At 34.6% G+C, this 14,632-nt stretch overlaps 2 protein-coding genes across 2 annotated transcripts; both read right to left on the bottom strand.

The window, feature by feature from the left end:
- Window positions 1-3,287: 3,287 nt before the first annotated feature.
- Window positions 3,288-7,350, bottom strand: LOC140812071 (L-ascorbate peroxidase 3-like). Its single transcript, XM_073170259.1, has 9 exons — window positions 7,201-7,350; window positions 6,975-7,099; window positions 6,223-6,272; window positions 5,610-5,675; window positions 5,412-5,460; window positions 4,921-5,003; window positions 4,760-4,839; window positions 4,562-4,664; window positions 3,288-3,635 (listed from the first exon to the last, which is right to left on the bottom strand). Exons 1-9 carry the CDS (start codon window positions 7,311-7,313, stop codon window positions 3,438-3,440), a joined length of 867 nt encoding a protein of 288 aa, XP_073026360.1. The 5' UTR covers window positions 7,314-7,350; the 3' UTR covers window positions 3,288-3,437.
- A 1,544-nt stretch (window positions 7,351-8,894) lies between these two features.
- Window positions 8,895-14,156, bottom strand: LOC140811704 (synaptotagmin-1-like). The gene is given in 14 exon segments (XM_073169757.1): window positions 8,895-9,316; window positions 9,784-9,845; window positions 9,848-9,914; window positions 10,357-10,707; window positions 10,786-11,032; window positions 11,134-11,210; window positions 11,709-11,783; window positions 11,995-12,096; window positions 12,186-12,304; window positions 12,861-12,984; window positions 13,082-13,132; window positions 13,240-13,262; window positions 13,265-13,337; window positions 13,753-14,156. Coding segments are annotated over 14 exon segments (1,611 nt in total). The 5' UTR covers window positions 13,864-14,156; the 3' UTR covers window positions 8,895-9,187.
- Window positions 14,157-14,632: the final 476 nt, after the last annotated feature.

Raw genomic sequence — 14,632 nt, 5'->3', positions numbered from 1 at the left:
TAAGCTGAGATAGATTTTATTGTAAATCCCTATGAATGATCTAGTTGTTTGTTAAGATCGAGATCTTATCACTAAGCGACAAGCTATAGCTGTTAGCCAAGATCCAACTTTATTTTCTTATACTTGTGATAGAGCAGATTGCACCTACTTGGGAGCTAATGTTGGGTCAAGTTGTTAAGACCATGAGGTCGAAGAGGTTCTTGTCTATTTTCCATTATTGTCTCATATTCCTTAGAGACAGTCTTATCATTTTCCTATCTTCGGTCATGTCTCTAGCAGAGACAATATTACCTGCTAAAATCTGGTGTCACTCTTACGGCCCATCTAATCAACTAGATCAAGCGGCGTAATGTCGTAAGCTTGACACACGAGAACATTCTAGGAGGTCACTCATCTCAGTACTACCCTCACTTATACACGCTTAATCCAACATCCACCACAAAAAGTATAGAAATATGTTTTTTTATGAAACTTGGACTCATGACCTCGCTCTGATACTAATTGTTAGGATCAAACCCTTACCGTTAGGCCAAAATATATAGTTGTTAACCAAGACACAATTTTATTTCATTATATTTGTGGCAGCGCGGAGTGCACTTACTTGGTTGCTAATGGTTTGGGTTGTTAGGTTCAGAAGTTTGAGAGGTGCGTCTCTATCTGCTATTGTTGTCTCGTGTCTCTTAGAGACCGGTCTTACTCTTTCCCTCCCATCGTCTCTGCCCCCAGCAGAGACAATATTCCCGTTAAGATATGGCTTCGCTCTTTTAAGGCACATCTAACCAACAAGATTAAATAGTGCAACATCAGCAGCTTCACACACGAAAACATCAAAAATGTTGGATGGCTAAATCAACTAACAACGAATTTAGAATATACGGTAAATAAAATGCGTTTCATGATGGACGTGACATGTACGACCTCATTATATCATTGTATATTCAAGGTCTTTATCGATATATGTTACACGAGTACTATCAAAATGAATTAAAACTTAAAATATTATTAAAACAAATATTATTTATTATATAATAATAAATAAACTCAAACCACAAGTTGGTTTCTCGAACATATCCTCTAACAATATAACCCATCGTGACATCTTTTGTAAGTTCATTCTGAACTTTAATTAAGCGCTTAGAACACAATTTGTATATATATATATATATATATATATATATATATATATATATATATATATGGGGGGTAGTTGTGGCGCCTTATATATATTGTTGGTGTCCCAAGATTCACAAGATAGATATATTATTGTCGTTATAGGCATTCTAGAAGACAAGTTGGGGTTGGGTGGAAGAAAGATGACAAAAAAGAAACAGCAAAAGCAATAAGTTATGGTTAAGGGTGTATGTGGGATTTGGTTCACTTTCCACTTTGTCCCTTTTCCGTCACCAAAACCTTGTGGTTAAAGTTTTGGCATACGAAAAGGTAAGTTTTAGGTCTGGAAGGTTATTACTTACGCACTGAATTTCATTAAATTCATCGGCCTAATTAGCTCTAGCATCACATAAAATGTGCGAGCTTAACATTATGAGATGTTTAAGAAGTCACTTTACTCATTAATTTGATTGCATATATCATTAATGGTAACCAGCAGCAGCCACATGTAGCTATTTTTTTCTCCCCCAACGAACCACAAGCCCCGTGACCTTGAAAACAACTTGAATCTATGAATCACCATCCTTTTTACGTTCCCATCAATAGTCGAGTGGGTCTCATGTGAGACCATCTCATGGATTTTAATCTGTGAGACGGGTCAACCTTACCGATATTCACAATAAAAGTAATATTCTTAGCATAAAAAGTAATACTTTTTCACAAATGACTCAAATAAGAGATCTGTCTCACAAATATGACCCATGAGACCGTCTCATATAAGTTTTTGCCTTGATATTGATGAATGAGACTTCGAGATAAGGGATAGAGGTAAGGTGTCCCACTTTTGTAATTTCACGTGTTTTACTTACCAACCTGAAAACCTTAGTGAACTCCCAAGTCCCAACGTTTAACGTCAAAAACAAGGTTGCAGTTTACTACTTTGGTCGACTCTTCTCTTTAGACCAATGAACAAAGGAAAAGGAAGTGAAGTTCGGTACTTTTATTTGTCATAGAGTATTGGTGCATAAGTTATACAAAACTCGGTATAATAGATGATACAGGTCTAAACTTCATTTTGTGGCATTCATTGCACTCCATGTAGTCTACATTTTTTATCATGATTTTCGGATCCACCTTTGAGTTTGACTCGAGTTTTACAAAGTATTATAGTTATTAATTATTGTGCGATCCATATATATTACTTCATCATTCCTATATCTTGCATCTTTTATTATTTCATCTCGCGAGCAAATTGATTTTATGTAAAACCCATGTAAGTAATTACATTCAACGGGTATGTTCAACCTAAGAAATATTATTCATGTAGCATTAGTTAAACCAAATCATATCAACTCTCTTGATTTATTCTCAGCTTTCTTCTTTTTTTGACAAACTCAGCAGATTTCATTCCCCTCACAAATTAGAATTTCGCAATACCAATAGGTTAGCTAGACTAGAATTTATGTAAGGGTGATGTTGAAGGTAATAACATGAAGTTGGGGACGTTGGAAGGGTAGGCAATAATAGTACGTAATTGGGTGACAGCCAACTCAATACATTGTGAATATCATGTGCTTTGGCTGTGAAAAAGGGTTGTCCTAAAAAAGACTTTGCCTACCTATCAAATTTGGCAGTCAAAACCGCTGTCAGAACAAAAATCAGGCAGAGTAGTAACGTGCGTTCAGTTGAGCAAACTGAGCCATCGTCTCTATTTCAAACCAAAAAAAAGGTTGTATATACAATTTCACTAAGATTGTGCTAGGATTGACGATTTGATTTGAAAGAATTTAATTTGAGAAATGACGTGAGTAATAAATCTCAAATGACGCTGATCTAAGATGTATTTAAAATTCATCACATCCATCACAATTGCTTTACACAGTTGATTTGAAATTCATAAAAATTTTGTCCGTTCAAACAAGTCAAAAATTTAAAATTCATGAATTTAACAAGTATAACAAGTTTCAGGGTTGCACGACACATCAAGTAGACTTGTTGCTCTATTTTTATTCTGGTACACCCCTTAGTCTCCAATTTATTTTTCCATGTCGACTAGTATCAAATGAATGCGTGCACAAACCACAACTTACCCTCAAGTTCTTTGAATGCCACCTATCCAACTCAGAACCCATTAATCATTTAGGCTTTGATTTCGTCAGTTCATATATTAACGGAAATGACAATAAAATGACTGGCCATTACTAGTGATCTGTATAGTCACATACAGCTCCATACATGTTATTTGAACAGGCACAGTACAGAATTGGATATGGAATTACCCGGCTTTGTGAAGATAAGAGCTCTGGTTGATGTTATAACGAACAGATTTATTTTGTCTTTCTACGGACTTCATATAAGTAACTGAGTACTACCACCGCAGCAGCAACAGCAACTCCAACCGCACCTTGAGCAAGCACGGTGCCATCTTTCACGATTGCCCTCGAACCAGCGGGAGTTGGATTAAACCCAAGTTCAGAAAGTTTTTTGTGTGATTCTGCATAATCTTTGAAGAAGGCATCTTCATCCTGCAGGTTCGAGCATGCAAGGGTATCAGTATAATTTAGATTTTATCAACCCTCGTACACTGCACTAGATGTTAAGTTTGCCTCCCTCGGTCGGAATGTGAGCGGACAGCACATATTGCATGTGATAATGTGAGAATGATAGAAAATTGTTGCCAAAGCATATTAATATCAGGAAATAACATATGCTAAATTATTCATTTTTTAAAAAAAGAGATGTGCATATATTCAAAACAGTAGAAAAACTGTTATTAAAGCTAAAGCAAAGTCAGTAATCACTATTTCTTGAAGGATCAGCTGTTATGTAAAATGGAGGAAGTAAAAATGTAAAATTGCATCTAGCCTGCTACTGCCCATATCTATTTGGATTATAGTATCAGATCTTCCTATTTCTCATGGGTGGTCATTTACATTCTCCAATATAGGTTCTCCAAGAAAAAATAATAGACACATAACCTTGGATTCAGAAAGAACTAGTTTTTGTATCATCTTTATTTTTCTCTTTTTCCCAGGAAATGGTGGCAAGTAGCTGATAACATTTTTAAATACCAAATTAAAGACATCACTGGAAATCAAATCCAAAAGAAAGACTCCAGACTGACTTGTTCTTAAAAGAGGTTATCATAGATATTCTTTAGATTTTTCCAATCCATTAAACCAGCTCTAAGGCCAAGAACAGAGTAAATTGACACTAAAATACTGCTTCAGTTTGCTAGATTTTGACATCGCAAAATTGTTTGTTTGAGATTGTCTGAAAGGTTACAAAGCTCCTAACATGTAGAAGTTAGAGCCTTTGAATTTGCCCTAAATAAACTTTGAGCCAATTTGGTAACATCCAACATCATCAAATCTGCTGAATCTTTGAGCTTACAAAGGTGACCATCTAAACAAACACAAATGAGAAGCTTATCGTAGTTGAAACCTGATACCTTAGCATAGACCTCAACATGGTGCCGGAACACAGGATCATCCAGCAAAGCAATGTCAGTTGGGAGTTTTAGCAGGCCCTCACTTTCCCCCTTGAGCAGCTCCCTGGTTTGGTTCAATTAATAAAAACGAATAGCAAATGAAGAAACGTAAACAACGGCAGTTTCAAAAACAAAAATTTGTTGACTTATAAGACGCACACAAAATATGAATTGTCGAATTTCAGTGGCTCTGCAGTCCAAGGCCCATCAAAGCCCGATCTCTCAGGATGTGCTCTTCCCTATGATGCAAATGTTAACCAAAATTACATCAGATTACGGTTTTTGTAACAGTCCGCACCATAGAACTGAAAACAAATTACCAGGGTATGGCCACCAGATAGGGCCACAATGTCTTTGTCAGATAATCCCATTCTATAAAATATCTCCTTAAGATGTGGTACGCCTGACATCAGAACCCAAAATAATCAGAAGTGACACTTAAATTCACAGGACAGTGCATTTTTTTATGGGTGATTCCTTGGGAAATTTTAACAGGGCATTTGTTTTTTACACAGTAAACCAAGATTGTTCTCCACATTAAGTCTATTTCTCAACAAATCATCATTGAACAGATTCTATCAATTTAAAGTCAACGAGTCCCGATCACACAAAGAAAGCCTGTGAAAAGAAATATATATACAGAAAGTTGCATGAACTCCAGTGCATTTAAAAAATATTTGAAGTTTACATCCAAGAAGTATCGGAAGCATCTCAACCAATGGTGCATAAAAGCAAAAAAGAGTGGTACTTAACAGAAAATTAACATCCAAACATAGCAGGTTAAGAATTACAAATGCTCAGAATGTGTCACCTTTTTTAGCATCCGGAAGTCGACCTTCCTTTGGAGAAATCTTTGAATCCTGAATAAACATGAGGTGGAAAATATCAGAAATCTTATGAAGATAAGTAGATAACTATCCAATATATGGGAATCTAAAAGCACCGGGGTTGAAGTCTTCACTTCTAGAGGAAGACAAGATTATTCACAATAAAAAAACACTGGCCACACCTTTCTACCGGGAACAAAATTAATTGTGGGGCCCCCAGTGACCTCAACTGCCACAACACCTGCAAGCTATAGGCATCAATGCTTTGTCAGCACAGAACAACTTTACCTCCATATATCTACCATTTTTTATCTTTTCTGGAAAGATGTTGATAAATTCAGCATCATCTGAACTAAGCAGGCCAGGCAAAGTAATCGTTGCAAAATCAATTATGTACCCCGTTTTTAATAAACCATCAACCATCTTAAAGGAGTTCAATGTTCCATACTCTTCCTCAGTTGTGAAAAGGCAGGCATATGATAGAATAAAACCAACATACAAGTATTACTAACAGCTATCACTAAATGTTGAATTAAACTCGTTCTTTTTGTCTGTATCATTTAAATGTTTTATTGAATAATGCACCTAAAGATAAGACGTGAAAAGAAAATTCCAGAGTTAGAAACAAAGTAATTGATTTTCCCATCCTTGAGATAAACCATCAATAATGTAATAATAAATCAATAGTCTATAAGCATGGTTTCCTTTAAATCATTTGAAACAGAAAGATTTATTCTGGATTTAACATTTTAATGAGTCTATCGCACATTAACAACCAGAGAATGAGTAATATACCTGATACAAATCAGCATATGTAATCTTTGGACATTTGGACTTCACTTGCTCTGCAATCAAATACCCAAACAAACACTAGCAGTTTGCAAATGTCAATTCTCAAGCAATAGAGAACAACTAAATATTACTGTTATTTATACACCAAAATCACACACAGATAAATGTAACATCCCAAAATCTATAATTGATATAACATATCTGCATGCAGATAAATTTTCAAATCCAAAATTGTGGAACTTCTCATAATATAATAATAAATTTAAAATACACCAGAATTACGAAAACCATAACCTTGTCAAAGAAATAAATTCGTCATATGAAAAGTACTCCTAGGTATAGATCAAATATGTTCAAACTTTAATGATTTCCAAGATTATCCATTTGCAAGCGACAACTTGTATAGTTGTATAATCCAGGAAGCGTTTACGACTAACAAATAAAATTAAACCAAATCCTGCCACCACATTGAAAAATCCAAACATCAATTATACGACAAGCAATCGACCAAGTTATGAATCAGTAACTCCTAGATTTCCTCATCCTACACAGGAATACTGTTAGCTGATTGGTTTGGTCAGTTATATACATCTTTTCTCAACCTATTATTATGCCACAAGCTGTAGAAGCTAAGCACAACAGCAACAAACGTAATAATGCAAGGATAACCGATGTCACACAAACACAACTCCTCGAAAACTTCTATTAATCAGTAAACACAGGTGATAAAAATCAATTACGAAAATCAAACTAACCGCAAAAGTCGAGAGCGATTTTCAATCCGTTGTTCGAGCTATGAGTGTACTCCTCCTCATTCCGAATGGAACCGTTCGGACCTCCGGTCTTCGTATTCTTATCATACGTCCCCGCATCATGCCACCTGATTAAATTTCAACAAAAAACAGAACATCATCGAAACCAACAGGAGAACATTTCTCGAAAGTATTGCGTGTGAAAGGAGGGGAAAAACAAAGAAGATACGCCAAGCGGAGCATGATAGGCGCGCAGTTCTTATTGGAGATGAGCGCACGGAGTTCGCGGCGAGCTTTCTCGATCTCCTTGAGGTATTCGGAGTCGACGATTGGCTTAGCCATTGCAAATTACAGAACTTGAGCCACTGAATTTTCTCCTCTATATATATATATATATATATATATATATATATATATATATAAAAAAGAAAAATATACGATGCTTTGAAAATTGAGTAATGAGTGGTATTAAATATTGTGCCAACAAAAATATTTAAATATATATGTACTTAGACAAAATTTACGCGAAACGATATCACAGATCGTATTTTGTGAGACGGAATTTTTATTTGGATCATCCATAAAAAATATTATTTTTTACTCTATCGGTGTGGTTGTAGCAGGAAAATAGAATATAATATTTGCGCGGAAAAACTGCTATAAACAACCTATTTTTTTCATAAAAAAAAAAAAAAACTTATTTTTGGTGATTCAGTATATATATATATATATATATATATATATATATATATATATATATATATATATATATACACTCGTAGACACTCTGAATTCATAAATAAATTATATTATATAATTGAAATATCGGAGTGGCGGCTTCGGAAATGAACGAGAATTGTGGGGCAATTGAAAAGCGTGACATGATATGATAAAAAAAATTATCATATGTATACAAATTTTAATATTTTATATTCCTTTGTAAATAAATAAATAATGCTCATTTGTCATTGCATAGTTTACGTTTCCGTCAGAAATATATAGGCAATTTTCCACATGTAATAAATAATTTTTTTATTATATATGTCATTATTTAATATATATATATATATATATATATATAATATTCAATTTTCATTTTTAAATATCATTAATAAGGGACCAATAAAAAAATTTAATTTGTGAGGAAAAAACAAAATGAACTATATAACAAAGACATGACCTTAACGAGTGTCTTTAAAAAACAAAGAACCATTCAAAATAGTGAAAACATAATTTATTTTTACTTTAATTAAAAAAAAATTCATAATTTTTAGATACAATTAGATCTAATTATAAGATTAAAATTTCAAGAAAAAACAACTAATGATAGTATGCATATATATTTATATTCCAAAAACATATTCTGTCCAATTTTTTTATAATTTTAATAAGTTATGACTTTTAATATGAATAAATTTCAAAAGAAAATTATAGGAAAATATATTACATATTTTGGTTTCTTTCCTCTGGTGTTTTGAAGACGGGCTTAAGCAGTTGTTTTGCAAGCCCAGTCTCTAAACAAATTGAATCAAAACAAACCTTACTGGTTTGAATTCGACTCAAATTAAGTATTCAAATCTAAAAAAAAAATTGGCTCAAGTTGACATTCCCCTCGAAATGAAGTTCGAGTTCACATTCGACTCGAATTGTTCAAACTCATTTGCTAGTTATTCAAATAATTGCTCGGATATTAAAATTCGAATATGAAAGTTCAAAAGCTAGAAGACTCCGAAAAACTCAAACGTATATATATTTAATATGTAATAAAATTATATTAAAAAATATTAGATTTCGTGAACAACTCACGAACTATCGAAAAAAATTTGAACACGTTTCAGTACAAGAGTTCGGTAAATTCAAATAAATCAAATATTTATCGACTCAAAGCTCATGAACCGATTTTACAGCCTAATTTAGATGATTAAAAATAGGTCACAATAATGTAAGATTGCAAAAAATCAACAATTTTATATTTTAAAAAATTACAGAGATTTGACATTTGGCTGGCACAATGCAATAAAAGCATACGCAAGAAGAGCACGTGAACCAGTAGGTGAATTAAGCGCAGAAATGTAACTCAAAATGTACACAACCAACATACACAATGACGGGAAACAAGCTAGAAACATTTTCACGAACTTTTCTCTGCAACACCCATAGAACTATGCATGCAAAAGTTTATTTTCACTTCTCCAGAAGGAAACAGAATGGTGAGATTAAGATGTTCGCCACTGCAGCTCGATTTGGAGTCGTCCATTTTTGGAGTCTATGAGATGGAATTTCTCGTTTATTCGCTTATTGGTGACGACGTCTGCCAGCCCAATATCGACATAGCCCAGTGTTTCCTGAGTTTGGATAGCAAATAAAGATGTGTTCAATAAATACAAAGAACTCTCAAGAATACATGTATTCATGACTTCGGTTTTTGGTCTGATTTTTTGCTTTGATTTCACCTAGAGATTGTCAAGGAAATGGCTGTATAAATTGCATTCCAATCGAAACACTCGTGGTGCAGTCTCAAACATGAAGAGCAGGAGAGTGTGGATTCTCCAAAATAGATTTCGAAACCATTCCTCAAATTATCAAAATAGATATTGATAATAACGGTGCAAAGCAATGTATCACAGTTGATGCATGCTAAGCATTATATGTTTCGAAACTTTGTAGTTTATGTACTTGGATAATTTATCATCTGTAAACAAATTATATTTTCAGTAAATATGAGGTCACGGTTTAGCATGTAGTTTCGGAAGTGAAGCCAAAAAGTTAAAACGTAAGCTCCATATCAACGAGAGAAAGGTGCCTAAGATACCTTGGGATGCAGCAAGCCAATTCTAGACGAGGTGCTGCACACTTCCACATGCATCCTTTCTTAATAGGAGGTTCACCCAACGTGAATGTGAACTCTTCCTCCCATCTCGGATCTCTGCTCTTCTTAAGTTGCTGTATCAACGAACATAAAATATTTTAACAGCCAGACCAGAATATAGTTTGTCCAAAACCGAGAAAGAATCAGAGTATACAGGCTCAACGTATAGTTGGTTCTCAGAAGAAGAAAACTTTTAGATTCAGTGTATTTCATGGAAAAGAACTCTGTTACCATTCCACGTACGCTGGAAAATATCTTCTTCACATAAAGGGCCAAAATTTTAGATTTTAGAAGCATCAATGGAATGTAATTCAGGTAAAATTGCTCCCGGAAAATAAATTATGCGTTTTCAGAGGATAAACAGGCAGAAAGCTAGGATGTGGGGAATATCCAGAAACAGCATTTAGAATTATTAAGTAATTCCAGTTCAGAGTTCTGATCAAAAATCGTGTGCAGAAACTTCTTTCAGCATATGCACATAATAAGGCAACTATAGAAGAAAAAGTTTTTCCAAACCTTTGTTTTTCGCTCCTCTCCTTTGAAATTGATACGGACATAAGGGTTAGTGTGGTGTTTTCCCTCAACATCTTGAGCTTCATGCACTATAACTACAAGTAGCCCTCCGCCACTTGGCGTGCCTTCAGGAGCCTTCTGTACTTCACCTAAATTTTCAGCATTGTGCGGCATATCTTCCTCCTTGAAAGGTTTGTATGTCAACTCTACCTCAATCTTCCCACGCATCTTATCATTCTGAACATCGTTTGAATCCATGTTCTTGAAAATATCCAGTGTCTTAACTGTTGTTTCATCAGGGGGAAGTTCCTTCAAAGGAACTACACTCATACCCATCTTCTCATGTTTTCCAACCTGAACAGACATTAAACCTCAAGTTACCCATACAAGCAATAGCAACAATATTTTCAACTTGGCACTGGAAATGTATACCTGCTCCCAATCATAGACGAGGATTTCTAATGCTTGTGTTTCTGGATCTTTTACAACCATGCTGAATTCTTCATTCCACTCAGGGTTCAAATTATTACGCCTCACTGCTGTTTTCTTTGATGGAGCCTTTGATTCTGTGAGCTTCAGTTTTACATACGGATCTGCCCCACCCAATAAATCTTTCTTTCTCAGCTTTGTAGCTCGCAAAACCTTTACATGAAGAATACCAACAGGCTTCTTCGCAGCTCTGAAGGTTGATGATGAAAAACAGAAAATAAGACTACTGAAGGCAAGACTTTTAGAATGAGTGTATGTGCATCTGTAATACAAAAGAGAGAGACTGCTGACTTTGCTGGATCCAGAATTTGCACATCAAGGGTTTTAGGCCACAGATACATGTTAGCAACCTGATCTTTGATAAGCTCCTGCAAAAAAAAAAAATCCCCCATGAACAGTATGGAAACTCACACCATGATTAGCACCCAACACTAGATTCTCTAATACTTCTAGAAATTAACAATAAATTAATCGACAGTTCTTCTGAAGTCACTTATATCTTTCTTTTTTCACTTTGAGTATATCACTGCACAAGAATCCACAGGATGAATAAGAAAATAGTAATACGTTGAAATTGAGCCAATTGTAAGACCAGAATCAAGAAAATAAAGATATAATGCCAAGAAACTACATTATTAGCTGCATGCATCATGAAGCATGAGTACCAATGGAAAGCAAATGAAATCAACATTTTCGATAGATCTAATTTTTTCCCTCTCTCACATAATACACACAAAAGCTCTCACTTATTTCCATTAAGATGATATTCCAAAAATTTCCACTCTTTTCAGGATGACAAATGATTGATTGCGCATTTTTATAGAAGCTTAATTGAGTATGTTACAGTCAGTTTAAAGGTCTGATACCTGTACAAACCGGTATAGACCAGGTATTGACATGAGATCAGCACCAAAAAGCTTCAATCCAAAGTCAACATAAGGCTGCAAAGCAAATGAAACCCAATCAAGTTTTCAATTGAGTCCCGGAAAACCTATCTGCAGTGGCACATGCCATAACTCATAAGAATTTCTAGGAGGACAAAAATAAATTCAACTGCCCTCCACTATACTTTTGAAGATACTCAACAACAATATGCATCCGAGTGTGTTATTCTATGAACCATCTTTTATAACTAAATATTTCATAACCAACCTTCTCCATGAGAGTCACAAAAATGTTAGCGAAACACGGAAAGCTGGGGACTAGAGGCTTTAGGGTGATCCGTGGTTGAGCAAAGATCTGTAAATCTACAACCTGGGACATTCAGAGAACTTTCTTCAGAAAGAAAAAAGTAAGGCTTTTGTACACTATTCAGGACAATTAAATAGCAACTAGCAAGCAACCTGAACTGTTGCTTTTAATCCATATGCTTTCACAGCTACTGTAATGTTAGGATTTCCTGCCCATTTCAGGAAAGGCTCCATAATCAACTCCTTTTCTTCAGTCAGATACACCTTCACACCTGGAATGAAGAAAAACCGACAATTGTCTTCAAGTTCAGCAAGGTAAACAGTTTCCACACCACTCTCGGTCAAATCAAAGAAACATAACAATGCAGATTATTATCCGTCACAAGTACACAAACATCACACAAACATGAGATAGAAATACATCCAAATCCATCCAGAGATGGAAATGTGCTGATGTCAGGCCCAAGCCAGCCCATCATCACCACTAATATTAGAGAGTTGCTTTAGATAAACACAAGAAACTCCAACTCTCAGACACCAAAAGACATTTTTATCATTGAATCCGACATTAGCATGACTCAAAATTAATTTTACAGGTGAGGAAGGAGAAGTTTCTGCAGTTAATTTTTTTTTAAAAAAAAAATCATGCACTAATGCATTCATCAACTTACGAAAAGTTTTTCAACAATGACGGCCCAATTTCTAAAAGTTTTTGAAGTGCAAAATGGATGTAACCTTTTCCACGACATCATCAACATAATTATCGCTTCTCAAAGCAATTTCTGAATGGGGAAGATACAGTAAAATATTCACAATAACTTAACTGACCTTGAAATGTAGGCGGCAGTGACCCTAGAGTTAGTGACTCGAATTCAACAGATTCAATTTTATATTTTGCACTTTGCTCAGCAATGATAGGAGCAGCAATATTTTTTGCCGTCCTGCAAATTGCCTGCAAAATGTGCAGATAACCGGTGCAGAAAAGTTGATGATCTGTATCTTAACACACCATGAGAGTAATTGCAAACAATATAAACTCAAATGAATACCTTGTCCAGGTAAGGCCACATAAGTTGAATAAACCTATTGAGCCAATCGATCTTTATTCCAGTGGACAAAGGTTACATAGAAAACATAAAAATCAGACAGAAATTTCAAGGGAAAATCAGAATGCAAAAGGTGTTCATTTAAGCCACCAACAACTTACTCGGTCATAGTCTGGATTTTTACCCAAAAGGGGATTTCAGGAAGCAATCGATGTAAATCGTGAGAGCCATGCTCGACCAAGCGACGAACAATAGGATCCTGATCAAAATAACAGTCAGAAACTCTTGCCATTTCCGTCAGAATTCTTCATGTTATGTTAATTTCCATTCGTAATCAACTTCCTCCAACGGAAATGCTACACCATACTTCTGCTGCCCACTAGATATGACCAACAATTCATACATATTAAGGTTTGCAAGCCTCAATTTTGTTCATTTTCTCACCCACAGACGAAACAAATTGGTGAAACCAGACAAAATTGCTGATGGATTCATCACAACATCGGTAACAGAAATTTCAAAAGATCTAAAGTTGGAACCATTATTAAACGAACGACTGCGTCAAACCCGAATAACTCACAGATATACCAATTTACATTAAACGAAACAAAAAGTATATAATCGTAATGTCAGTGCAAGACAAAAAAAAGTGGGGGAGGGAAATTAACACACGCCTTCACATCGATGGGCTGAAAGTAAATGAACAAATAATATCCTATCACCAGACCAGCTGAAACCCCAACACCAAATCCCAAAAACCCAAATATCGTGCTGAAAAATCCCATCTCCGAATATGCTATCTACCAAATTTCCACCGAACTTGAATTCGAAACTTGAACAAGCAAATTACTCTCAAATCATCTCAATAATTCGACCAAATATCTTCCAGAAACTCCATTTTATTTGTTTTACTACAATTAAAAGTACTTTTATTCATCCAAGATTAGCAAAACAGTATAGCCCTTGAGTTTAATTTGCCGCCATCGATTTGACTTGGATTTATGTACCCTTCCCGTAATATCTTCTTTTGATCTCCCGGACCGGATGAGCATTTTGCGGGTTGAGTGTGTGTGAGGCAAGGATATGTGTGTTTGGATTTTGTTTTGGGCCTACATGCTACGTGTTAGCTAATTAAATGTGAGACGTGTCCTCTAGGAATGTATGATTTGTCTTTTTTAATCAAAGGTATATGAGATAAAATTATAAAATTATATATATATACATATAGATAATTTTATCTCATTTATATTTATCTATAATATTCATGAATTGTTAATTATCTAATATTTGATTTTCTTATTATGGTTTCTATATATAAATTTAGCTTAAATAAATATTTGTGGATGTTGGTGTTTTATTGTATTTTAAATAATTGTGAGGTCGTGACGATGTAAATAATTTTAGTTCTTTATTTTTTGTAACAAAAATAAAAATGTATTGTGATTTCGCTGACTTATTAAGAAAGACATAATCATATAATGTTGCTATGATGTTTGTTAATTTGATTGGTTCATATATGATTAATGTATATTCTTAATTTTCTAAATTTCAAAT

The sequence above is a fragment of the Primulina eburnea genome, chromosome 14 (genome assembly GCF_022965805.1).
Source record: "Primulina eburnea isolate SZY01 chromosome 14, ASM2296580v1, whole genome shotgun sequence".
Taxonomy (NCBI): domain Eukaryota; kingdom Viridiplantae; phylum Streptophyta; class Magnoliopsida; order Lamiales; family Gesneriaceae; genus Primulina; species Primulina eburnea.
This window is presented reverse-complemented; position numbering and strand designations above follow the sequence as displayed.

Excerpts from the sequence above, each read along its gene's own strand:
- LOC140812071 (XM_073170259.1), bottom strand. The coding sequence starts at position 7,313 with ATGGCTAAGCCAATCGTCGACTCCGAATACCTCAAGGAGATCGAGAAA. Across the intron at positions 5,676-6,222 it reads CATATGCTGATTTGTATCAG|CTTGCAGGTGTTGTGGCAGT; the intron begins GTATATTACTCA and ends TGATGCCTATAG. Across the intron at positions 5,004-5,411 it reads ACTTCCGGATGCTAAAAAAG|GCGTACCACATCTTAAGGAG; the intron begins GTGACACATTCT and ends TTCTGATGTCAG.